General features: G+C 41.7%; 1 protein-coding gene across 1 annotated transcript in view; it reads right to left on the reverse strand.

Moving 5' to 3' along the window:
* Nucleotides 1-1,445: 1,445 nt before the first annotated feature.
* The window catches only part of LOC101173208 (1-phosphatidylinositol 4,5-bisphosphate phosphodiesterase delta-3-A), a 32,639-nt gene continuing 6,288 nt past the window's right edge, over nt 1,446-27,796 (reverse strand). Inside the window, exons 4-16 of the mRNA XM_004086845.3 lie at nt 20,957-21,185; nt 20,688-20,817; nt 20,391-20,616; nt 20,011-20,212; nt 19,342-19,486; nt 19,125-19,277; nt 15,544-15,687; nt 15,314-15,467; nt 15,116-15,232; nt 12,314-12,492; nt 12,027-12,162; nt 5,453-5,602; nt 1,446-5,374 (exon numbers count right to left, since the gene is read on the reverse strand). Of these exons, the coding sequence (XP_004086893.1) occupies nt 5,265-5,374; nt 5,453-5,602; nt 12,027-12,162; nt 12,314-12,492; nt 15,116-15,232; nt 15,314-15,467; nt 15,544-15,687; nt 19,125-19,277; nt 19,342-19,486; nt 20,011-20,212; nt 20,391-20,616; nt 20,688-20,817; nt 20,957-21,185 (2,075 nt within the window). The 3' untranslated portion in view covers nt 1,446-5,264. The remainder of the gene's footprint in view (nt 5,375-5,452; nt 5,603-12,026; nt 12,163-12,313; nt 12,493-15,115; nt 15,233-15,313; nt 15,468-15,543; nt 15,688-19,124; nt 19,278-19,341; nt 19,487-20,010; nt 20,213-20,390; nt 20,617-20,687; nt 20,818-20,956; nt 21,186-27,796) is intronic.

The raw sequence follows: 27,796 nt of genomic DNA on the forward strand, positions 1-27,796 counted from the left end.
CACAGAGTTTACATGCAGAGACTTTCAAACTTTGTTGAGAAAAATGGTATTAAGCATGAGACGTCAGCACCATATTCACCTCATCAGAACGGCATTGCGAAGAGAGGCTGCCGTTCTCTTTTTAAGATGGGCGGGTGTATGCTAATCAAAAGTAAGTTACGGTAAATGCTTTAATAAGGAAACAGGAAAGACTCCAAATGCTAACAGGAAAAAAGCCAGACCTGTCAAAAATGCAAAAATTTGGGTCTGCATCATGTACATAAAAACAGGACAGGGGAAAGCCTGATTCAAAGTTTAACCAAGGACTATTTGTTGGTTTTGACACAAACAGACTGGACATGGACAGGGTTGTCTGGAAACAGACACCTCTTTAACACCTCTGCTCAAGCAGCTCTGAGGGTGTCTGCCCCCTCCTCGCACCTTTATTCAGAATTGGGCAGCTCTAGTTACATGGGGAGTGAAATACCTATATGTCACAGGGTTAGTAGTTATCGATATATCCTTTAATTTCTGCTGTAGTCACAGGAATTTCTATCATTCATGATTAAATCAGCTCACATTCCAGACACTCCTTTCTTTCTGGTGAGGTGGCACACGGAAATATCTAAAGACAACAAATTTAATCGTGTAAGACAAACAGAAGATAAAAAAACAGTCTTAAAAACAGCAGTTAGAATGATAATAAAGAAAATAAAAAATATACATCCAACAATTCACTAGTGAGAGAAGGATTGAGCAGGATTGACAGGTGGACAGGTGCAGTATTGCAGTCACTGAATCGATCTGTTGTGAAGAAGTAGCCGAGCTCAAAGGCAAAGCTCTTGATTTGCTGGTCAATCTCTGTTCCTACCCTCATCTATGGTCATGACCTTTGAATCAAGACTGAAAGGATAAGACCCTGGACACGAGCAGCTGAAATGAGCCCTGAAGAAGACATTGGACATGCTGTGTCTCTTGCCTGTTACAAGATAGCAGTGAACGATGGATGCATGGATAGAGGTTTTATTAACACAGTAAGAAAATAATACACCATAGGAAAAAAAGAGTAGAAAATGAACCTCAAAATCTATTTAAAGTCCCACTGCAATTATCTTTTAAGGTTTCCAGTGTACTTTAATTATGATTGTGCTATTTTTAGTTAAAATAAAATAAAAACTGTTGTTTTCTGTGACATAGTTTCTGCAGAGCAGCAATAGTTCTTTAGAAACTCACCTTTAAGTTGTAGTTGTAGGCAGGACTGCTGTCGCGGAGAAAGCCCACTCCCACTTACTGTCACCCACCTGTCCCGCTAACTTAAAGCCTCTCACAACCCAGACCTAATATTACTAGTAATCATAACAATCACATCCAGTTATAGATAAAACTGTTCGGACCTCCTGCAACATAAAGTCAGGAATCTGTGGTGAACCATTTTTTAAACTGCAAAGCTGTAATAAACAGTGAAATGAATTTGTTAGACTTTATTTCTCTCATTTGGGACAACTGTAAAACTTTACAACAGTACATAAGTACACCTCCTGGTAAAATAGCTTACAAACATAGCTCTGATTGAAAACCATCCCATCTTCATTTGTTAGTACAGAAATATTTAAAACACTGTTATAGTACATTAAAAAGTCATAGACAGATGTGGATCAGGAGGTAGAGAAGTCATAATCTAAAGAGTTTGTGGTTTGATTCTTAGCATCCACAGCCGATATGCTCTTTTGTAACCCCCTCAACTCTTTGTTGCTACCATAGCGCTCATCTGTGTTTGTAAGACGCTCTGAGTGAGTTTTACTTTAAGGTTCTACGATGAACACAACCAGGAGCACTTAAAAAACAAAAAACCAACAACTTCAATGCAGGCATGAATGCTGGAACTGTTTTTGGATCATGATTACATATATTGCTTTAGCACAAACCAAAACATTAATGTCACTTTGTATGGTGACACATTCCCCTTCAGCAGTACATTGTTCATCTTGAGGGGCATTTACTGGTTTCCTTTGACGGTCCTCTTGGTTTGGCAGGTGTTCTGACCTGAAGATAACTTGGTTCCTCTTGAAAATAATGGTATTCTTAACTTGCAGGTGAAATAAAGTGTGGGTTTCTTTAGTTTGAATGCAAACAGACTTCACTGACAAAAAGGACGAGGAGCACCCAAAAAAGGAGAAAAATACTTAAGATCCTTGGATTAGGAAAAGAAAAAATTGTGACAACATTTGGCCCTTGGGGCTTTGGGGCTGTAAGCCGTGCCACCACCCACATTCTCTCAAAGTTAGTTGGTTGAGGAAAAGAAAGAAAGAAATTATGAGATGGCTCTTCCTTTTTAACTTTTTTTTTAGTAAAATAATTTTGAAATCACATTCCCCAATACAGCAAAAGGTCTTAGTTGGCAAGCTTCTTATATAGGCTTTGCACGTTCTCCTCTGCATGCATGAGTTTTGTCAGGGCATGCAGGGTTCTTTTCTTGGGTACTTCTGCTTTATATCACAGTCCAAAAACATGCTGTATGTTTCTAATATTTCTAAGGTGTAAATGGGTATGTTTGCAGTGAACTGATGAATTGTCCAGAGAATTATCAAGTGATGCCTTCAGTAGTTGGTGTCCAGGATCCTAATGACCTCAGATGGAATACAGTGGGTTTAGAAAATTGATGGATAGTCCTGATTTTAGAAATATTGTAGGAGATGAAAGAAGAAAATTCCACAAACTTGATTTCATAAAAAATGACTCTAAAGTGTCTCACATCTCTGAAGACCACAATGATGTCATCCAGTGGGATTCTGTACAAGTAAAAGTAATCAAAATCTTTAAATTACTAAGATATCCCTTAAGTCTTGTAAACTGTGAGATAATTCTGGTTAAATAGATAGGCAAAACTATGTATCATCAAAAAACAAAATAAATGTATGCTATCTTGACTAATAATAATTGATGAAAGTAAATACTAAACAGAATTGCATCAAACAGAGAGCCTCTGTGGTACTCCATAACTGACAATGCTGTCTGAGCAAGCCTCATCCTTTCTTTAAGTTTTTAGGAAGAATAAGGAAACACTTAGTGTTTCATTAACACTTAGGTATAGGTTCACACATAAGACTTAAGAGCCCTGGATAGAAATATTTTTTAATCTTCTCATACCCAAGTATGTGACAACAATTTTTAAAATAAAATATATGGCCTTGGCACAAATGGGACAATAAAGTATTTGACACCCAAGGATGATGTGGTATATCTAGGACTTACCACTGCCCTTCCTGACCTAACTGCAGACAGATGGTTTGACAGTGTTTCCCTGAAATATTTCTTCACTTTAGACTGCCTTAATTTGTTGCTGAGTAAATACTTTAAATAAATACTATAGTGCCTGAAGCTTCAACATCAGAGTGGAGTTTTTTCCAGGAACATGTCCCGGACGCTACAGCACCCCCAGACTTCAAAAACAGCAGTAACTCAGTAGCTGCGGTTACAAGTGCAAAATGTCTTTGAACAGATCAAAGATCAGCTTAGAATTGAACTGTATACATGGGCCCAGAAAAACTTTATCCAATTATAACAAATGTTTACATATGCACATTGTTTACACATGACGTAAAAGCCAGAGTAGTAGTGACCCACAATCAGAAAAAATTGTTTACATCCACTATGATCGTATCAACAATCGGCATAACCCACCTATCTCGATCGGAAGGGAATTTTGATTAGAATGAGTACTCCGAACAGTGAGTTTACATGACGCATTTTTATGCTGATCAGACGTTTACTCCGATTACTTTTGTCCATGTAACCGCAGCTGGTGTTCTGAGACCATAGAGACAATAAAAGGTTAAATGAGCTGTTTACATGAAATTGAAGAAAAGTGGTGAAAGTTTGTTCTATTCAATGCCTTAGTCGCATGCAGCCATACAGGGGGTTGTGCTGTGGGTTTTTGGGTTGTCCGGGCCCATGGAGGTTAGTGGACAAGTGCACCCAATCTTTAAGTGAGCTCAATGTCCTGCAGTTCACTTAAAGCCCACGAGGCCACCTTAAGGACGTTATGAATATGCCACGTACAATTATTGTGTGTGTGGTAAGTTTGATGCTACATATACACTAACATGTGATATGTGTTCAAGAACGCGCTGAACAGCCATTAATAACCGTGCTTTTAGCGTATGGTGTTCACACTGGACTTTCGCTACCAGATGCCAACGCTTGTTCCTACAGTCCGAAAAGTCAAAGTGGTGCAAGCTCTATTTGGATATATATAAAAGACTTGATGTCATATAATTCCGGCCGGGCACAAACCTTGAACATTATCCATGTCTTCCGTTTATTGTAAACAGCAAAAACGCAGACACCGCTCCATGTTACTATCAGGCTAAAAATATTTGCTGGAAGCTCCTTTCACACGGGGCAGGGGCGTCAAGCTCTGGACAGAAAGGTGTTCTGGAAAGAAAGGTGTTCTGGAAAGAAAGGTGTTCACACAGCGAAAGAGAGCCGACTGTTGCGAATTTGCTGCGCAAATTGCTATTGACATGAACGCAGCTTAACAGGCAGGCTGCACACATGGAGTGTGCAAAGGGTGCGCAGGGTTTGTAGGGTTGAAAAAATTGAAAATTTTGGATGACGTGCCTGTGTCTCACCTACGCACCTTCCCCCTTATATGTTGTATAAGTGTTTGCTACAACCTGTAGGCCTGTAGAAAAAATGTGCATTATATAATAATGAATATTTTTGCCTTAAGGTCTATGATGTTGAAATTATTTGTGGGCCACCTGCATGTCTTATAAAGATTTGCCCATTTTTCACCCGCAGACGGCTCGTATCCACCCATTAGGGCAGTTGTGACTAAGGCATATGGTACATAAGAGCGTTTTCTGTTAGAAATGAAGAGATGAAGTCTGATAATATGTTTAACTGTCATGCAAAAGAACAGCAGATTTAAACAGTTTTCTCTTTCTTCTTTTTTGCCAAAGAAAACAGAAATTCTTCAGGTTTTCACCACAACAGTGACTAGTTTTTCACTCAAGTCACTGGATATGTCCAGCAGCAATACAGCTTTAGAATTTTGAATAGTGTTTCCTTTCTTTTGATAAATCTAAGCATAACTAAGATAACATAAGGCCTACTACTAAAATAAAAATAGATAAAGGTTTTTTGCCATAGTAGGACTTCTGTGAGCACATAAACCAGATTTTGCATCCTCGTTAGTTGGTTATGTCAGCTGCTGTGTGAGAGGAGGCAAGGTTAGACTCTCTTGGTTTGACACTTGGATGTTAACCTCCCTGGTGATCAGCTTAGGATCTGGATGGACTGCTCTGACAGGTGCTGAACTTCACATGGATGAAGAGTGCAGAGGGTGAAAGGCTGGACCCATCAAGCTTAAACAAGGGAACATGTCGGTAACCTGTAAGAACAAAAGGTCAGTCTACCACAACCTCTATGAAAGCACAACCCCAACTTGTAACGTTCATGTGTCTCTCACCTGACCGCATACTGGTGAAAGGTAACGTGTATTGTCCTAGGAAGTCATTGCTTGAGGTATAGTCGTGATCCTCCACCATGAAGCGGACCAGAGCCAAGTCGGGAACATGGACGGTGAAATTCAAGGTGCAGTTCCACTGTGGGTTAAAGCCTGAGAAATATAACAGATTAACTTAATTTTTATGATTAACAGGTGGAAAAAAATGAGAAAAGAAAATTGAATACAGTGCAGGGAGAGGCAAAAAATCCTGCAGGGGTTATTTAAAGCCTCCACCTAATACATTTGCACAAAGATTATAAAGAACTCAGACACTATAAAATACATTTAAAAAACAGTCATAATCAGAAGTTTATTATAAAGTTCATCAAAATACAATTTTGAACAAGATGCATTTTGTCAGATGGTTGCTTCTTGGAAGTCCGTTCATGTCAGATAATGCACACCTAGAAGGGCATTATCCCGCTCATATAATGGTTATTTACAAAAAAATTAATTATAAATGATTGGGCTCACACTGCATCCAGTCCAGCTCCGGTGTAGCTGCTGGAGTATTTACGTAACTTGAAAAGTGTGATCTATCCGGCGCCTCAAAAGGGGAAAGCACTTCTTTTCATGCACCGTTTTCAGTGTAGGTGGGGAGCTGTTGACTTCGACTTGGGACATTGTCAGGCAGTGGAAGGAATACTTCAAGGATCTTCTCAATCCCACTGACACGCATTCTTTTGAGGAATCAGAGAATAAGGACTTTGGGGTGAGGCTGTCTGTCACCCAAGCTGAAGTCACTGAGGAAGTCAATGAGCTCCTCAGTGGCAAGGCTCCGGGAGTGGACAAGTCCGTCCTGAGTACCTTAAGTCTCTGGATGCTGTGGGAGTATCTTGGCAGTTGGGAACTGTACCACTGGACTGGCAGACAGGGGGGGTGGTTCCCCTTTTCAAGAAAGGGGGACAGGAGGGTGTGTTCCAGCTACTGGGGAATCACACTCCTCAGCCTCCCCGGGAAAGTCTATGCCAGGGTACTGGAGAGGAGAGATCCAGGAACAACAGTGCGGTTTCCGTCCTTGTCGTGGAACAGTGGACCAGCTAGAGGGTTCGTGGGATTTTGCTCATCCAGTTCATACGTGTTTTGTGGATTTGTAGAAGTAGTTTGACCGCGTCCCCCGTTGTACCCTGTGGAGGATGCTCTGGGAGAATGGGGTCCAGGAGCCTTACTGAGGGTTGTCCGGTCTCTGTGTGACCGGAGCAAGAGCTTGGTTAGCATAGCCGGGAGTACGTCAGACCTGTTCCTGGTGCATGTTGGACTCCGGCAGGGCTGCCATTTATCACCGGTTCTGTTCTTAGTTCATGGACAAAAGACACAGCCAGGGGCCGGAGGGGGTCTGGTTTGGGTACCACAGGATTTCCTCTCTGGTCTTTGCAGATGATGTTGTCCTGTTGGCTTTACTGAGCTGGGACCTCCAGCGTGCATTGGGGCTGTTTGCGGCCAAGTGTAAAGCGACTGGGATGAGGGTCAGCACCGCTAAATCTGAGGCCATAGTTAGCCCTAATTTGCAAATTAATCAACCTAAACGTGCATCCGGTACATTTTTAAAATAAAAGGTTTTTTTCACTGTACTCGCTGCGTTTTCACCAAGTTGTAAACACAACGTCATGCCGATTTAGGGTCACAAACTGTGTGGGAGAGCGTCATATTGGTCATTTAACACCATGGAAGATGAGAGGTCCAGAACTTCCCCATCCTTTATGATACTACACATCCTTTATATAAAGATAATGACAAAAAGGACAGATCTTGGGCTGCTGCAGGACTGCAGCCATCCGTGGCCAATGTGAGTCATCTGCCGTAGCTAGACCGCTTCGTGGCTGCACCAGAGCCGGACTGGATACAGTGTGAGCCCAGGTTAGAACTTCAATTCTGTTTTATTTCTTTGTTTAAATAGTTTTTCCCGTAAATTTGACTATTTAAAACGTGGTGTTTTAAACATGGTGAATGCTACAGTGCCTCACTCTACTCTCACTCTTTTCTCTCTGATGAAAGTGTTGGTCTTGAGAAGTTAAAAAAAAGCATAATTTCAGAGGGAAAGTTCACCTCTTAGCACTTGTTTTCATCCAGATGATGAAGCAAAAGTTTGTTTCACATAAACAAAGTCCCATGTTGGTAAATTCCTCCGCAGTCAGCTCCTTGTGTCTCATTTCCTTGTGTTCTCCTTTCTCCTCTGCTTCATCGCAGTCTTTAAAATTATGAAATTCACCAATTAGATTGAAGACTATAGATTGAAAAATATTAAATCATTCATGTCTTTTCCCCTTTCTTGCTGTTGTGATAAACTGTGGAAAAAGGTATATCAACATTTGAATTATGGTATTAATAAGACATTTGAAGTCAATATTCTTTGGATTGCTCAGAAAAGTGTTCCAACTGTTTTATGGTGCATTAAATTAGAATACTCTGGACCTGATGTGTATTATTTTTATTTTTCTCTCCAAATTGAGTATAAAAATAGCCCTTGCTGATGTTAAAATAAAGGTTGTATGTCTGTTATAATAAAAAAACTTCATAAGGCCACTGTTTTTAACTGTATTTTGATCTCTTACTGTGCCACAATGTCACAAATTTAAATGAAAATAACTCATAATTTGGCTTTTCATAGCAATTATTAGGTTAAAGATATTTTAGATTAAAATTATATTAATTAAAATTTACAAATTACAGGTCATGATCAATTAGTCAACCAAAAAGATGACTAGCATGACAGCACTAAACAAAGTCTTTTTGCAAAAACTGTCAAAACCAAACTAAAATAAGACAGATATGGATAAATCAAGCTATATTAAAGAATTAGAACACTACTTTTGTCCTGCAGTTGGGGCACTTGTTTGCCCTGCCATCCCGGAATGAAGAGAACTGTTTTTCTTGTGGCTCAACGGTTTTGGTGGCCTACCATGTTATCAGAAACAAGGGCCATCATCTCTTCTTGCCCCGGGCGTGCCAGTGTAAAGACTCCTAGAACCCCACCTGCAGGACTCCTACAGCCTCTACCTGTGCCCTCCAGACCTTGGTCCCATGTAGCCAAGGACTTCATCACTGGACTACCCAGTCCTAGAGGTAAAACTGTCATTCTGACCTTGATAGACAGTCATTCTGACCTTAGTAGACAAATTCTCCAAACTTGCTCATGCGGTGTCCTTGCAGAAATGGCATTCAGCCAAACAACTATCAATAATTGTGTCCCAACATCTATTTTGGCCACATGGTCTTCCTCAGGACATTATTTCATTGGCCGCAGTACATTCTGGAGAAAATTCTCCAAGTTTCTTGAGATCAAGGTCAGTCTAAGGCTACGTTCACACTGCAGGGCTTAATGCTCAATTCGGATTTTTGGAAAAAATCCGAATTGTTTGCTAGACCGTTCACATTTCCAAGTAAATCCGAACTTTTGTGATCTCCAGTGTGACCGTGACACGACCCAAACGAGACCCGCATGCGCAGAAGCCAGAAGAATACTCAACGGTGAACGACGTCACTTGTTTGCGGAGCAGATGTCAACAACAGTGTTGTCAAAAGCGGAGCTCTTTTTGTAATATTAAATTTATTTTCACGAAGGAGCAGCACAATTACAATCTTCTCATTTTAAGAAGGCAATGGAGTCTGGATCGTCTGTACCCACTGTTGTGGAATGGAAATGTGTATGTGTTGGAGCCGCTCGCCCGCGTGTGTGCAAGCGCGTGCCGCGATAGAGAATAGGGGGGGGGGGCAGTGTGTGCGCGCATTCATGTTGTGTGTTACGGAGGACGGTAATAAAAAAAGGTTTCCCCCAAAATAAATGCTATGGACTCTTTATTAACCCGTTCTGGAGAATCTAAGGATCAGAACAGAGAGGAGGAGGAGGATCGCCTCGGGTCCCCCGCGCTTGAGCACGGTCAAAGGGGAGAAAGAAAAAAAAGTTATCGCGGTAAAGGTTCAACACCACGCTCTGCCATTTATCTGGAAATTTTTTCAAAAACCGTCCAGTTGCGATCAGAGCCCTGGAGTTTGGCCTGAAAAGAGCGATCAGCCCAAATATTAATCCAATCGGGGATCTCGCTTCCCTTCCACTGACTGATCTCAGCAGCATCGTCCACCATGGTTGATGTTTACGTTCTCGTTCCTGCCTACTTTAACGCAAAATGATGACGTTTGTTGCGTGTCGATGACGTACAGTTCGGAATCAAGTCGCCTGGCCGGTCAGACGGCGGTCGCAATTGAAAAGAACGGCTACAATTCGGAATCAGGACGGCAAACCCACGGGGCCTGGGTCGCATTTGAAAAGATCGGATCTGTGTCATTCAGACTGTCATGAAAAGATCGGAATTGGGCCGCTTAGGGGCAAAAAATTCGGAATTGGGTCGTTTCAGCCTGCAGTGTGAACGTAGCCTAAGTTTGGGATTCCACCCAAAAACCAACAGACAGGTAGAGCACTACAACCAAAATCTGGAGACCACTTTACAAGCTATGTGTGCTAAGAACTTCAACACTTGGTCTGTTCAGCTTCCTTGGGCTGAGTACTCGCATAACTCTCTGATCAACTCCTCAGGATACCCTCCTTTTCAAGCTGCTTACGATGATCAGCCCCCCCCCTTTTCCCCACCAGGAACTGTCAGCCTAAACTTCAGATCCAGCAGCCTTTGGCAGGGTTATCAACTCCTTCTTTCTCTTTCAGCTTTTCCCATCAGGGGTTGCCACAGCGAAACAACCTCTCTTTTTGAGGATGAGGCGCATGGTTAACTTGGCAATGTTTTACGCCGGATGCCCTTCCTGAAGCAACCTTCTCAATCTATCCGGGCTTGGGACCGGCACACAGAAGCAAAGAAGGGAACAGGGAACAGCCCGGATTCGAACCCTGGTTTCACGGACGGAAGGTGCCGCAAACCAGCACGAGCTAAACTGGCTCCAGGCAGGGTTATCAACTCCAATTGCTATAAAACCAGAAGAGAGGCCAACTCCTCCTAAGTACAAGGTAGGAGACAGGGTATGGCTGTCTGCTACTGACATACCATTAAAAGGGGATTTTTGGAAGCTGTTTCCTTGTTACCTTGGCCTGTGAAGACCACTTCCTTTCAATCTACATCGGCGTCTCCTCCTGCACCTCGCCATGTGGCTGGTGGTCCTGCCTACACGGTCAGAAAGCTCTTGGCATCCAGGCGAGTTGGTTGAAGTGTCCAATACCTTATCGACTGGAAGGGTTCCAGTCCTACAGATCCTTAGTAGGTTTCACAGAGCCAAATTCTAGATCGGGAACTTATCTCCCTGTTCCATCAAGACCACCCAAACCAGCCTCGACATCTGTCTAGGAGCCAGACTTTGTGAGGAGACTTATGTCATGCTCGCCCTCTAGTCTTATGTTTTGGGTTTGTTCTTTCCAGGTTGGCTGTGGCTTTTCATGAGATGTCACACCTGCCTACAATTAAGTACTTTAGGGTTTGGTATTTAAGGCATTTCTTTTGTGTGCTTGTCATAGGAGCGTATGTCATTGTTGTGATGTTCTGGCCTTCATTAATAAATTCTGTTCACCTATTGGAGTTGTTCGAGCCCTTCCTGCTTTTAGGTCTCCATCTACAAAGCGACCAGCAAAACCATTTATGTGTAGTTATAAAATCCATATATTTACAGTTTTGGTAATAAAATCTGATGATTATATCAGTATCAGTTGCTCTTAAAATGTACTCATTATTTTTGAGTGGACAGTTAACTTAATCAATTAAGTACTACTTAATCAAAGTAGAATGATATCCATGAAAACCATATTGGTGTTTGTAGAGAACTGCATTTAAGGCTAATGAAAAAAACTTATTTAAAAAGCATATAAAATTTTATGCAATTTCTTTTGAAAAACATAGCAAGATGAAAATACATCTATAATTATGAAAACAACATGGGTCATTTGTCAGGTAAAACTTTGGTGACTTTTAGTTCTCAGGTACAATGCCTGTTCTCAATGATAATGAAAAAAGTGTGAACCTGCTGAATGGAATATATAATAATAATACATTTAATTTATGAGCGTCTGTCTGGGCTCCCAAGGACTCTTTACAATTCTGAACAACACAAAGTTAAAAACATAAGATTAGAACCACAAACCATAAATGTACATTGGGGCAAAAAAGTATTTAGTCACCCACCAATGGTGCAGCTTCTCCGAGGATCCCTTTTAGAGAAGAAGTTAAAGGTCTGTGAGAGCCAGAAATCTTGCTTGTTGGTTTTTCTGTGACCAAATACTTATTTTCCACCATAATTTACAAAAACATTCTTTAAAAATCAGACAATGTAACTTTGTCAAATTTTTTTCTCATTTTCTCTCTCATAGTTGAGGTATAATGACAATGACAGGCCTCTCTCTCTTTTTCAGTGGGATAAGTTGTACAATTGGTGGCTGACTAAATACTTTTTTGCCCAACTGTAAGACGAGATGTATAGAAGTGTGTATATGGATGTAAAGATGTATATGATTCCATCATTGAAGGCCTGCAGACTGGAACACTAAAGGATAATCAATCCTTCTATATAGCTAGCCCTTTGCTGTTGCAGCCCAACCTCTTACCATTGTTCTCAACATAATGAGTTTTCTCCTTGTTGTTGTCAATAGGAACTCCATGAATCTCCACCCAAACTTGAGGGTCCACAATAGAGCTAGGTTTGTCGCATTCTGGTTTTGGGAGCTGCTGAGCTGAAATGACCTGGTTTGGCAGAAGAAAAAATTATTATGTTTAAAGTTTGTCTTTAACTGGCCATGTTAACTTGCAACATGAAGCCACTACCATGACCATGATAAACCATTGTTCTGATGGATGTAAGTATACATAATAGAAACACCCATAGCTTTCTTACCCGAATGGTGAGGAGGATAGGTCTGTGACCGGGGCCTCCTCCAACGTTTTCAGGGTTGAAGGTGCTGTCAGGTGTGCACATGAAAGGAGGCTTCAGAACATATCCACACAGACCGTTCTGCAGAAAACGGCCTTGGTTCAGGTCCATCAGCTCGCCAGGTGTCTGGAAGTTCAGAGCAACTGAAGAAAACACAACAGAGCAGTTTCAAAGTTCACTACTGGTTCTAAAAGGGGTTCAACCAGCTGAGCTCCAATCAGCAAGTTCTACCTCTTCATTGCCACACTGCATGGGCTTTTAACTGGCATTTTAGGAATGCAACATTAATTTATACTCCAACCATGACCTGGGGCCATTCGAGCAAGAATAAGATAAGATAATAATAAGAAAAGGGGCAATTCATGTTTTTTTATGCATCATTTTTATGTAAAGCTATTACCTTGATGTATCGATCTGATGTTTTAGCAAATAAAAATAAGTTAGATGACTAAACATACTGGAATATTAAGCAAGTTTTGCATTACGTATTTTGATTTTGTTGAAAACTGTTAATTGTAATAATCCATGCAAAGTCCTTTATGTTAAAAACCCAAATTCAGTCTTTTACAGTTTAAGTAAGTGAGTTAGAAAAATAAGGTTGTGTCTGAATTCCTTCACTACTCACTACTACAATTCCAAAATCAGGTGCCCAATAAATTTCCGAGAGGTCTTGGCAAAAACTAGTGTGCATCAGTGCTCACTCGATTGGTGAATATAGACCACACTGCATGGGCAGTGGCACCAAGGGTCAGTGTTAAGTCAATGTACAGATATACAGGTGCGATTTGAGCATCATGGGTGGCGCAGCGGTCTACTGAAATTCTGTTTCTGGTGATGTGCCAACGCAGTCAAAGTTTTGACTTGTGGCGAGATGTTTCCATGGTTCAAATAACGGAACTTTGGCAAAAACTGTGCATCAACAAATCAGGAACTCAACCTTGGCCCGGGATATTGATGATGTGATCAGTGGGTGGACTGAAACCATAAGGGATCTTTCTGATTTGTTTCTTACTTTTATGGAGACAACTACAAAAACATCCTCTAATTTTATTCGTATTTTTTCTCTCCTCAGAATAATGCGGGTCAGTATATTGTCAAACTGGGTTACAGAGAGACTGAAATACAGCTGAAAGCGTCTATCTTTCAGATGTACTCCTGCAGTAGATGGTCAACCGCATCACAGACTGTGGGAGGGGCAGGTTTATAAACACTTTTTTGGACAAGCATCCAGCAACAAATTTGAGTCAAAACAGAGGCGGTGGACAAATATTTGCCGTGCAAATCGTGCTCATTCTGAACAAAGCATTACTCAGCCGTGGGCGGCCGTGGTGCAGCGGTAGGGCGGTCGACCCATGATCGTAAGATTGCAGGTTCAATTCCCACCTTGCACGCCCATGAGTCGAAGTGCTCCTGGGCAAGACACTGAACCCCACCTTGCCTCTGGTGGTAGGCGGGCGCCTGTGCTTGGCAGCGGAGCCGCCACCAGTGCGTGAATGTGTGTGTGACTTTATCTTGGACTCAGCCAGTCATCTCTCTTGCGTCTCCAACGTGTTCAAAATGCAGCTGCTCGTCTTATGGTTGGAGCACGCAAAAGAGACCACATCACACCGATCCTAGCATCGCTTCACTGGCTGCCTGTGCATTTTAGAATTCATTTTAAGATTCTTCTGCTTGTTTTTAAATCTTTACACGGTCTTGCCCCGCTGTACCTCTCTGAGCTTCTCACTCCCTATTCGCCGGCACGGTGCCTCAGATCAGCTGATCAGATGCTTTTAGAGGTACCGAGGTCCAGACGGAAGCTCAGAGGGGACAGAGCTTTTGCTGTAGCCGCTCCAAAGCTGTGGAATACTTTGCCACTGGCCATTAGAGAAGCCCCTTCACTGTCCATTTTTAAAACCCGTTTAAAAACCCATTTTTATGCTCTGGCTTTTAACCCAATATGAAGACCACTGTTTTTCTAACTGTTTACTGTTTTCTATAGTTTTATCTCCCTCTGTGTTTTCCCCCCCGTAACATGTTTTAATGTTTTTTACTGTTGTGTTCAGCACTTTGTCTCAACTACTGTTGTATGAAAGTGCTATATAAATAAAGTTGAGTTGAGTTGAGTTGAGTTGAGTGACTGGGTGAATGGGTCTGTGACTGTAAAGTGCTTTGTCCTTGTAGGAAGAAAGGCGCTATATAAGTATACGCCATTTACCATTTACTCATGGAGTAAAGACCCAACTACCATTGTCTATGAGCTGGTGAAAGCCACGTCCTGTGAATCATTTCATTGCTCCCATTGCTAACACTGACTCCAGCCGATCACCACATCCATTATCAGCACTGTTGAAGCAACTCATTTGTAGTCATAGGAAGGATGATCAAATTCATTTGCTCAGCCGTTCACCTCAGTAATGTAGAAATTAGGGCTGGTTTGAGAAAAAAAGGTGGAAGGAGCCACACGATGTGGAAGCACTTAAAGCTCACAAGCTGTACAAAACTGTCAATCATGCCTGAAACATTTGGGATGTTAATAACCAAAAGGAACGGGATTGTAGATTAACTTTTAAACAGACATATTTAGTACAATCCCCAAAAAAACACAAAGTGTTCTGGGATGAGTTTTCTTATGATGAGGAACTTATGGAATTTTGTTCAATGTTGATTGTCCGACGTGTCCTCTGACTCAGAGTTTGCTTTTTTTTGCAAATCATTTTAGACAAAATCATTTGCAAAATAACTAAACAGCGTGTCTTGTTAAAATGTAAAGTGTTTAAAGCTAACCGATCTGACAGCCTGCATTCCACATCTGCTGAGGGTTGTAGTTGGAGGACTGGAGGCGCTGGCCAGATGGGTAAATCCTGCTGAGCTTGTGACTATTGTGGCGCACAAAGAGGACCCCTGGAAAGGTCAGGTGGACAACAGTTAGTCTGGACATTGACGCATTCAAAGATCACAAACTTGAGCGCACAAGTGTCTTACCAGAATCCTTAATAAGCTTGAGTGCTTCTCTCTCAGAGAAGGACGACATTTGGAGTGGCGAGCTTTTGGCAGCTTGATCAAAACCCTTAAAGTGAACGCTGCGGGTGTATACCACCAACTCAGACAGCTCTGGATTCAGCTTTGACACACCAGCCTAGTAACACACGCAAAACAATCACTGTAGAACAAGAGTCACTTCCCTTTGGCCAATCAACTACTGCAGAACCAACCTTTTTGCCATCTTTCTTCTTCTTGGATCTCCCTTCTGCCACGCTGGTCTCGTCATCTGAAGAGTTAAGGTCTGAAGAACTGGAGGAACACTCCTCTGCTGACTCTTCCCTCTTCCCCTTCACCAGGATCTTACCCTTTAGATCCTAAATGGCAGGAAACATTGAAAAACACACATGAATGTGCAAACTACAGTAAAATGAGAGGATGTGTGTTTTGGGAAATGGGCATGGAAATCCATCCATTTTCTGGACTCACTTTTTCTCGTATGGATTCACGAGGTTGCTAGACCCTGTCCTAGCTACTGTTTGGCGAAGGCGGACAACACCTTGGATGGTCCGCCAGTCCATAAAAGAACTCTTACTATATCTGTACATCAGATTCATATATTGTACAATAATGCAGCAAAAAAATTTTTTTGGCTATTTGTCACAAAGGGTTTTCTTTGAGTTCTTTTGCGCAAAGAAGTAGATCTACCATCTAAAGCAGGGGTATCAAACATACAACCTGATGGTTTAATCAGTCATAAAGAGTAAAAATTTTAAGGATGTTTAAAAAAAATAAGCACATTTCTAGTCCATTCCTGTGGCAAGTTACAGTCAGGACCATAAATATTTGGACAGAGACACATTCTTTCTAATTTTGTTTCTGAACATTACCATAGTTAATTTAAAAAAAAACACAACTCAGATGCCATTGAAGTGCAGACTTTCAGCTTTTATTCCATGGGTTGAACAAAAAGATTGCATAAAAATGTGAAAAACTAAAGCATTTTTTGAACACAGTCCCTTTATTTCATGGGCTCGTAAGTAATTGGACAAATGAAATAACTGAAAACAAAATAGTCATTACTAATATTTGGTTGAAAACCCTTTGTTGGCAATGACAGCCTGAAGTCTTGTACTCACGGACATCACCAGATGCTGGGTTTTCTCCTTCTGAATGCTCTGCCAGGCCTTTACTGCAGTGGCTTTCAGTTGCTGGTTGTTTGTGGGCCTTTCTCTCTGAAGTTTTGTCTTTAACAAATGAAATGCATGCTCAATTGGGTTAAGATCAGGTGAGTGACTTGGCCATTCAAGAATATTCCACTTCTTTGCTTTAATCAACTCCTGAGTTGCTTTGGCTGTATGTTTTGGGTCGTTGTCCATCTGTATTATGAAACGCCGCCCAATCAGTTTGGCTGCATTCACCTGGATCTGCGCAGACAGTATGTCTCTGAACACCTCAGAATTCATTCGGCTGCTTCTGTCCTGTGTCATGTCATCAATAAACACTAGTGTCCCAGTGCCACTAGCAGCGATGCGCGCCCAGGCCATCACACTGCCTCACAGTGTTCTACTGATGATGTGGTGTGCTTTGGATCATGAGCTTCTACATGCCTTCTCCATAGTTTTTCCAGAACTGCGCTGGCTTTTTTAGATCCTTTTTAGCAAAGTCCAATCTATGCTTCCTATTCTTGAGGCTTATGAGTGGCTTGCATCTAGCAGTGTACCCTCTGTGTCTACTTTCATGCAGTCTTCTTTTTATGGTAGACTTGGATTTCAATACGCCTACCTCCTGGAGAGTGTTGTTCACTTGGTTGGCTGTTGTGAACGGGTTCCTCTTCACCATAGAAATGATTCTGCGATCATCCACCACTGTTGTCTTCCATGGACGTCCAGGTCTTTTTGCGTTGCTGAGTTCACCAGTGCTTTCTTTCTTTCTTTCTCAGGATGTACCACACTGTTGATTTTGCCACTCATAATGCTGTAGCAATTTCTCGCATGGTTTTTTTCTGTTTTCTTAGCTTAATGATGGCTCCTTTCACCTGCACGGAGAGCTCCTTTGACCGCATGTTGTCTGTTCACAGCATAATCTTCAAAATACAAGCACGAGTCCTCTAATCAACTCCAGGCCTTTTATCTGCTTCACTCATAATATCATAACAAGGGAATTGCCCACACCTGCCCATGCAATAGCATGGAAGTCAATTGTCCAATTACTTACGAGCCCATGAATCGAAGGAATTGTGTTTGAAAAATGCTTTAGTTTTTCAGTTTTTCACATATTTATGCAATCTTTTTGTTCAACCAATGGAATAAAAGCTGAAAGTCTGCACTTCAATGGCATCTGAGTTGTTTTATTTAAAATTCACTGTGGTAATGTACAGAAACTAAATTAGAAAGAATGTGATGTGTCTCTGTCCAAATATTTATGGTCCTGACTGTATGTTTTTTCAAAGAAAAAAACAGAAGTGTGTAATTTCGCAACTAGGGGAAGCGAAGGAAAAGCAAAAGAGGTGAAAAAGAATATTTCTGCATTTGCCAAAAGCGAAAGCTTTGCGTCTGGGTAAGATGCAGTTTGGTTCCCCGCGAGCCTCACCGCTGTTACGTTGCTATAAGAATGATCAGTAGTGACACCTAACTACCAAAATGTTGTCCAAATAAAAAAAGGTTGAATTGGAGCACTGAGCTTTCCAGGTAAAATGGAAAGTTTGATTTCTTTACGAAGCTGAATGCAAAACTTGTGAGCTTGGTATGTCATCAACAGGTCACAGTGCTCAAAGAATATAGCATTCAGCGCAACTATGAGAGTCACCATAAAGAAAGGTTTCACCATTTGCAGGGGTAGTTAAGAAAGGAGAGGATTTATCAACTATTAGCTGGACTGAAAAAACAACCGTCTGCATTTACTGCAGCCGTGACGTCAGTGATGCAGCAGTGACAGCTGCCTCATGGCAAACAAGTTGGTGCAAACATCCAAACCATTTTCAGAAGGTGAACTTTTTGGAAAAATGCTGAAGGCTGCAGAAGACTTGAACCCCAAAAAGCAGGCGACCTTTGCCAACATAAGTCTGTCAAGGATTACGTTTGCAGATACAACATCTCTGAGGAGACTTGGGCAGCCAAATCAGCTGCGTGAGCCAATTGCCAGACTCAGGAGAACCCTGTCTCCCAGGAAAACTGTGTCTCTGAGCAGCTTCAGACTGGTGTGTGAACTGGCGGAAATGCCGCTATGTGTAGTCCTGTGAAACCATGCAAACAATCACATGAATTTTTTTTCTAATTGTGCCCAGACAAAATGTTACTCCCACATATTTACGTACAGCCAACATGCACACTGCTGCATTGACCTCATGGATGTTAAGTATATCCAAAGCAATTTTGTTGGCACATATTAGCCTAATCCTAACGCTTCTTGCGGGTCTGTGCACCCAAGAATAAAGCACTGGCCGCCCGTATTTAGAAAATTATATATGAACACGTTTAGAAGATCATCTCGCTCTATGCCGCCGCTTTTTTTGTTTACAACGGAACTCACTATTTCTTCTTCTACTGCCGTTTCCGTTATTTTAGATAGTTCTGTCCGTGTCAAAATGATTTATTCTGATCGATAGTGTGGCACATGTAAACCTTTGTTATAATTGTATAAAAATTGTCAGGGCCCATGTAATATGATCTTTGATCCAATCAAATACATTTTGCACATGTAACCGCAACTAGCGTGTAGATATGTGTGTGTGAATGAGTAAACATTCTCACTGCTCTGAGGATTTTGTAAATGAGTTAATGCCCCCTCCCCTGTCACTATGAGCATCACACACCTCTGGGGAAGGAAGGCATTTGGACTTCTCTGTGCTGAGAGGCCGCTGCAGTAGTTTCTCCCCAAGAATGGAGCGCAGGTGTCGGGCCATGACAGCTTGTTGTTCCACAGAGCAGTGGTTCTCCAGAGAGAGGATCAGAGGAAAGGAGGACGCCTGCAGGGAGGGGGTGCGTCAGCAGCTGCTCATATTCATTTACCCTCTTACAGATGTCACTTACCTTGAAGGCGTACTCATTGATGATCTTGATGACGTCAACAAAGGGCACTTTGGAGGTCAGGGTGTGTCCATGGTAGATGACAGGCTCCCCTCCATCTCCATCCCAGCAGTCCAGCTCTACACAGCGACAGCCATGGCTCAGAGCTCTGAGGGACAAAGAGCCAAACCATTATTCAGAGGAGATGCAGCCCTCAACCACAGATACAATTCATTAAAGCTACGGTCCGAGATTTGAGAAATATTGGGGGACTAAAAGTATTCCTCCGAAACCCAAGATTGCCTGGGAGTTTCAATAAAGTGGTACACACAACTTGACATCTGTCAAGAATAAGTCGGATGTGGCGTGGAGAATCGAGCAATTTTCCAAAATGAAACTTCCTACAGGATCAGGTTATGAATAAAATTGAAAAACGTGGGGCATGTTTTTCTTTCTCTGTGGCCTGGTACCAACTATCCCACAGACCAGTACTGGCCTGCAGCCTGGGGTTGGACACTCCTGCTTTGAATGAATTTATTCAAAATATTGTTATTTTTTTAATTTCCTGTTTCATCTTGATTTTCTTTGATAAATTTCAAGTGCATGCTTATTTTGATCCGGTGCTCCTCCTTCAGGTACAGGAAGTCCTGAGGCATAGAGTCAGATTATGTTTTCTGATCGGTGAAGGATTACCGTATGTATGGCTCAGTGCTGCTGTCCCCGGTCATCTGGTCCTTGGTGAGGTAGGTGTTGTGAGATGAAGAGATGAAGTAGTGAGCCAATGGCTGCGTCATGTCCTGGTAGACCCGGGCGTGATCTGGATTGAATACACAGTTCTGCTTGGACAGCATGTACATGGTAAACCCATTGGGAGTCATCAGATGGTTCTTCTGGGCTGCAGTAAAAAACAAAGATGTTGAACGGACCTGTTAATCAAAGCAAATCAAATCAGATCAGATCAGATCAGATCAGATCAGATCAGATCAATCTTTATTCATATAGTATTTTTCATACTTAACGTAACACAAAATGCTGTTGGAACTGCAGTTGAATCAAAACATTACTTATCCTACCCCACTCGTTGAGCTCGTAGGTAAGGATGAGGCTCTGGGCGTGAGTCACAGAGCAGTCCTCCTCCTGCTTCTTTAGGAAGTCCCTCAAGTCCACAGTGGAGAGCACGCAGCCGTTTGCCGAGTGCTGGATGAAAATGGTGTCCAGTTCTGGTCTTCGTAACAGCTCCCTGCAGAAGACTTCAATCTCTTCATGGTCCAGGCGGCCATCAGCAGAGTGATCACATTTCTGACGGAGCAGAACTACGTCAGGACAAAGTATCTTTTACAGGAGAGCAGCTTCACATAATGCTGATGTACCTGGAAAAGGCTGCGGGCGTACTGATCGCTCAGGTCCACGTTGATCATGCGCAGCAGTCTTTGCACCTCCTCGTAGCTCATCTTGTCGTCATGGTTCTCGTCTGCCCGGCTCAGGTAAGCATGAATCCAAGTAAAAGGTCAAGGAAAGCAAAGAGAATAATAATCTCCTAATCAGAAAGGACAGATTTGTAACCATGAAAACACAAATTTCCTCTAAAGGTTTGAACATTTCACAGAGGAATGAACAAAGGCAAGCAGGAAAAGGATATTGGTCTAGTTTCTCCTTGTGGGTCATATTGTCCATCCGCTCCTGCAGGGTCCTGATGCCACGGGCCCACTGCTGAGCCTCCTCCTCGCTCTGGCAGAGGAGTTCTAGACTCTTACGTGGTCCCTTGAAAACCACTGTCAAACACCGCTTCGTGGATTCGGAGCCCGTCATGTGGCGCAGTGCCTCCAACTGGCAGCCTTCGCGAACACACTCCACCTCCATGACAGAGACTGAGGAACAGAGAAGGATCATTAGAAAAGTAGAACTCTGTCAGCGAGGTTTCCTTTCTGAAGCTCCTGCAATGACCGGTCTGAAGCTGCATTGGATTATAAGGCCCACCATCAATGAATGGTTTATTGTTTAAAGTTATATGATATATAAGGTGCACTATACAGCACAAGTTAAAAGAGTCAGCGAGTCAGTGAGTCAGACTTTATCGACTGCATTCATGGTAATTCTGATACCACAAAAAAAAAGAAAACGCAGACTGATACCATTACACGTTAGCTGCTTTAGCGTATTTACAATAACACCCAACCTTGTTTGCCACACGTAAAAACTTGACTGATATTACTAGAACAAATGTTGCTGTGACTATCTCCCAAGCTTGCTAGTAACACGTCTTAAATTGCCCTGATACCACCAAAACAAATGTTGCTGTGACTATGCTAACTCCCAACCCTGTTAGTAACACATACAAAAACGGACTCACACGGCTAAAACATGCATGACTGTGACTATGTTAACACCCAACCTTGTTTGACACACTAGCAACAAGGTTTGTGAGTTGTCCGTTATCGCGATATACACACTAGGAAGTGGTGATGTGCATGTAGCTTGAGCACAAGGCTGATGGCGAGTCTGTGTTGAAGCCTGTTCAAACTAAGTCGGCCGTCTTGACTTATCAATATTACATCGTGTGAGAAGAAAAGACACTTGAAAGATGAGGAAATGGCACAGTTTCAACCACCACTAAATGTGATTTTGCGAGGAAAGTTAGTGGAGAACTGGAGAAGCAGGAGCCAGCATTTTGAGCTCTTCTCTACAGCCAGCGGCATTGCCAAAAAGTCAGAGAAGGTACAATGTGCATCTTTTGATGACTGAAAAAACAAAAAAAGTCACAACCAACTCAGTTTTGTTCCCACTGCCTGTTTTAAAACACACACTATCATGCATGTCTTACCAGTATGTTTTAACGTGCCCACGCCCTAAAACCCGATGCACTTTTTGTATGTGTTCAATACAGAAAAAGCACCCATAACTGAAACTATGCCCTATAATCCAGTGCACCCTGTGGTACATTGGATCAGAGAAGCTGAAAATGACATGTTTCTGAGAGCAGTAAAAACAGAGGAAAAAGTCATTGCATTGATGGATTCTGGAGATACAAACAGTGAGATTTGGACAAAAAACTTAAAGACAAACAAAAATCAGATGACATGGAAGCTGGACACAGGAGCAGATTGTAATATAAAGTCTGTGAAAATTCCCACTGCACTTGTAGGTTAATTGAAAGCAAATAAAACAAAACCACTACCCTGTTTTGGTCACAAGGTAGCAGCAGTAGGCAAGAAACTGATCTGTGAGTGTAAAGGAAACAAGCACAACACTGAGTTTGAAATCTCTCAGGAAGATGTCAGCACTATAGTTGGAGGTGCGACATGCTTGAAACTACCGTAGGCTAAGTTCACAGAGTATATGATGTTGGAAGAGAACAAGACATTCTCAAAGACTATAATAGTTTGTCAGGTCATTTGTTTGCCAGGTCAGCATCACATTCAAATAGACCACGCAGTCTCACCAGTTGTTCATGCACCCAGAAGGATTAGTAAGATTACTAAAAGAAAGAAAAGTAAAGAATGGAAAAATGGGAGTTATTACAAGACAGACAGACAGAACCAACAGAGTGGGTTAACATTATGGTCACTGTGGTTCCACCCAAGAAAATATGCATATGTATGGATCCATAAGACTTGAACAGAGCAATAAAACAAGAACATTATCCATAGTTCACTGTGGAGGAGTTGTGTCTAGTATGCCAAACACCAAATACTTCTGTGTTAGACGCTAATCAGGGATTAGCATCAGCACCCAAAGTGTTCCAGAAATGATTGAGGATCTGAATGATGTTGTTAACATCATAGACAACTTGCTAGTCTGGGGTGAGTCGAGAGAGAAACATAATCATAGACTGAACAGAAACAAATGTTTAATCAGAATTAAAGAAATCAAATACATTGAACATACACTCACAGATAAAGGTCTGAAACCAGATGAAGAAAAAGTAATAGCAGTTGCCCCTCCCAAACAAGAACTACAGAGGTTTTTAGTGATGTCCAGTATCTGGACAAATTCATACCAACCACCATCTGCTTGAAGGAGAGATAGATTGGCATTGGGAAGAAGCACAGGAAAGGAGATTTGAAAAACTTAAAAGACATTCAAGACATTCAGGCTGAATGTTTTTTCCATTTAGGCTGAAAGTGATGGGGAGCATCTTTAAAAAATCTCTGCACCAAGCTCCCATGAGATTACAGAGAATGCTTCTGAGATTGCAGAAATACAGCCTGAAAGTGACTTTCAAACTTGGCAAAGAACTTCATATTGCAGACACACTCAAGCGAGGATTCTTAAGTTTAAGCACAGAAACACGCAGAAGAAGCAAAAGCCTTACTTCGACAGAAAAAAAATAATTTTTCCAGAACTGCATGCAGATGAGAATGTTAGGATGCAGAAAGGAACAACATGGCTGCCAGCAGTGGTTCTACACAAGTATGAGCAGCAACATTCATTTGTGGTTCGCACACCTGATGGAAGACTTTACAGAAGAAACAGGAAACACCTGAGTAGAACGGAGGAGAGGGACAGAACATAAATGAAGAAATCAACAGCAATGATGTTGCGAGACAACAAATTGAACAAACCAATGACAACGAACAGACTGTTGTGGTGTGGATGCAGTTCATTCGCTTCTCCAATAGATTTTTGTCAACAAACACCTTTTTTTCTCATCTGGATCAGGATGTTTTTGGACAAAAGCTGCATGTTTATTCTGGAATGTCTTGCCACATTTTAGACTTTGTTGTTTGCTAATTCCTCATTACATATTATTCACACTGGTAAAGTCGTTGAGAGCAAGTAAATGTAGTTTTCTTCAGGAACTTCAATTTACTCAAAATTCTCCATCGTTGTCCTACTTGGGTCAGTACATTGTTGGAATTACAAGCCGGCTGGAGTTGTGGCGGTGTGCAGGTCGATCGTCACAAAGAACTTTACTTAGAAAATGTCTACATTTAGAATTTTTTTTAAACCTAATACTCAACCCGGTAATTTTTTGTTTTGTTTTTTTAACCCTTGTGCTATCTTAGATGACGCCACCCTTACATTGACGTGTTCTCCCTACCATGACAAAGATGGATAAAGGTGGAAAGATTTCATGTAATCCATGGACACCAGTGAAGATCACAAATCATTAAAGAAAAAAGGTTCAACACACTGTCTAGTGGGAATAGATGACCAAACTCCCAACGTTAACGTGCATAGGATAGCACAAGGGTTAAATTATTTGAATGAGCTTTTCCTGTTTACTGCTTGCTTTTTTACTCTTTTAATCCGCTGCGTTCCCTGCTTCTGCTCAGTGGACGAACACACCACCCTCCTGTTTCTGAGTGAGTTTGCAGACGCATCAAGTCAATGATCAGGATGTTGTTCATGTTATAAATTAACGCTGGAGACAATCACAGTCGCAGGCAAAATCTAAGCAACATTGCGTGAATGGAATAGAGCGTCAAGTGCAACAAGAAAACTAGAAGTGATAACATCAACACAAAAACGTACAGAGATGAGTGACACTGGAAAAAGAAGCAAATTCCAGAACCACTTCATTTTAATTGATAATGTGAAAAGAGAATTTAGAGACTGCAACAAAACTATTCCATCCGGAACCAACTCCACAACCAACCTGCACCTGAGAGTTATGGTTTTTTGTTCATTCTCCTGGCGAACGTGAAGATTGTATTTTGCACACAGTGGAGTTTTGTGTTTGGTATTTTGTATGTGCAATATATTGTTAATAAAGTTTATTTAAAAAAATAAATAAAAAAACCTGCACCTGAGAGAATCTTCTCCAAAACAGAACAGATCATCACTGACCGAAGAAACCAGATCAGCTTCATAAAGCCGAGAGTATTTTTGAATGCCAACCTTTGGTGTGATAAAAAAATATCCCACTGAGTTACATGCCTTACGCATGTAACTCCACCCATGGTAACCCTTGTGCTATCCTGGGCACTTTAACATTGGGAGTTGGGTCATCTAGACCCACTAGACAGTGCGCTGAACATTTTTTCTTCAATGATTTGTGATCTTCACTGGTATCCATGGATTACATGAAATCTTTCCACTTTTATCCACCTTTGTCATGGTAGGGAGAACACGTCAATGTAAGGGTGGGGTCATCTAAGATAGCACAAGGGTTAAGGTTTGCCACGGTCTGCAGTCTGCAGCCAGGGGCTTCTCCCCATAACAGACTCTGGTCCGTGTTAACACCTGAAGATTCACCCCTCTGCGCGTTCAAGGTGCTCTCTTCTCTTTCGCACATCCTGACAGTGTTAAAGGCACCACGACAATCTTAGAACATAATAGTTATTTTACAAAACCACAGAGAGCTGCAGCACAGAGATGAAAGAGCTGCATGCGGCTCCGGAGCTTCAGGTTGCCAACCCCAAGATTAGCTCAAGTACAGAACACAGAGAGCTTCATGGAAAAGGTTGCCATGGCCAAGTAGCTGCATCCAAGTCACACATCACCAAGAGCAATGCAAAGCGTCGAATGCAGTGGTGTAAAGTACGCCGCCACTGGACTCTAGAGCAGTGGAGACATGTTCTGTGTAGTGATGAATCACAAATTTGGTGGAGGAGGAATTATGGTGCGGGGTTGTTTTTCAGGACTTGGCCCCTTAGTTCCAGTGAAAGGAACTTTGAATGCTTCAGTATACCAAAACACATTCTATGCTACCAACATTGTGGGAACAATTTGGAGTGGGCCCCTTCCTCTTCCAACGTGACTGTGCACCAGTGCACAAAGCAAGGTCCATAAAGACATGGATGACAAAGTTTGGTGTGGATGAACTTGACTGGCCTGCACATAATCCTGACCTGAACCTGATAGATGAATAAGAACTGACTGAAAGCCAGGCCTGGCAAGAACAACATTCCCCCCTAAAGTCCCTACGCTCTTTGGATTACAATTACTCTCGGTCGCAAATTAAACAGCTCTTAGTCTGAGATTGTCATTGCAGCTTTTCGAGTGAATGACAAGAGCAGCTCCTTCCTGGGAGCAGTATTTATTTTCTCAATTCACCCAGTCTCTCTATTTTCTATTCAAGCTTCACGTGATTAGTCAATACATGCATGCTAAGTGCGTGCACATAAAGTAGCCTGAAAAAAATGATTTATAGCAGGAAAAGAAGCAAAATTGAGAACCATTTCACTTTTATTAACAATACAAAGGAAAGGGGTAGAGTCGTCAAGCAATAATTTAATCTATAGAGTCTATTCTACAACAAACGTACAGGTACCTGAGAACCTAGAAAACCGTCATCAAACTGTATTTCTAAAGGCTAACCTTTATTGCGACTAAGTCTTTTTTCCTGGTTTTGCACAATTTATTTTGTATTTTGGGTTGTTGCTCCAGTGTTTTGTATTGCTTTGCTTCCAAAGATTTTAAAGGAAAAAAAATGAAAAATGTGTAGTTAAAAGTTTAATTGTAAAAAGCTAGTTTTGCTTGTATCCTTTATTTTGTACATTTTATCAGGAAGAAATTAATAGTAGCATATATATATATATATATATATATATATATATATATATATATATATATATATATACTTATACGAACAAAAACACATTATTTACATCAGTTATTCATAGTGCATATTTTTATATAGCTGTTAAACTAAACAAAGCAATAAAACAACCGAAAAAGCTGCTTGGGAGCCAAAAGAGCCGGTTCTTTTTAGTGAGACAATCCAAAAGAATTATCATCACTGCAACCAATTAGAACGATGACAAAAAACGTAAAGGTGGAGCCATTTTGTAGTTTTCTGATGATATGCCTACGATGTAAGGAGGTGGGGCTCTGTCAGAAGTCAGTACTCTGTCTCCCCCTCTCTGGTCACCAGCGGGAAGCATCTCCAGAGTTCCAACCACACTTCCTGGATGCTGCACACCTGACTCTTATTCACTCAATCAACCACAGCTCTGCACTGAGCTCAGCTCGGTGTGAAGTATTGTTTGTGCCACTCAGCCTGCCCGCCTGCCCTTTGGCCTGTGAGCAGAACGGGACAGAATTACTCTCTGTGGGAGCAGGACAAAGGTGGAAACCCCCTTATCATCCACTAGTGAACAGCACTTTGGGCCTCCTTGGATGGTGAAAGAAGGTGCTATAGAAAGGAATCAATGAAATCTAATTGACAACGCTCCTCTCATGAGCCAAAACCAGTTTTAAATTTGCAGTAACCAGGTGTACTGAATGAGGCTGATCCATTGACTGTATATGACTCCTGGACCGAGTAAGTGTAATGTCACCTATAGAAAATGGCTTGTAGTGGTTCAAAAAAGTAGATTTTTTTAATTTATTTTTAGATGCAGACGGTGCCGTGTTGGAGCCAGACATCATCAGCAAGCAGTGTTGGTCCAAGTTGGTCTGAGTCCGTTTGTGGCAACCGCTCTAGCCAATCAGGAGTGAGTCTAGTTGGAAGTCCACATGCCTACCACTTGAAAGAGGACTCAGGAGATTCAAGCATTTTTAACATTGGCCGTGAGGCTGCATACTTTTAAGG

The sequence above is a fragment of the Oryzias latipes genome, chromosome 19, assembly GCF_002234675.1.
Source record: "Oryzias latipes chromosome 19, ASM223467v1".
In the NCBI taxonomy this organism is placed as follows: domain Eukaryota; kingdom Metazoa; phylum Chordata; class Actinopteri; order Beloniformes; family Adrianichthyidae; genus Oryzias; species Oryzias latipes.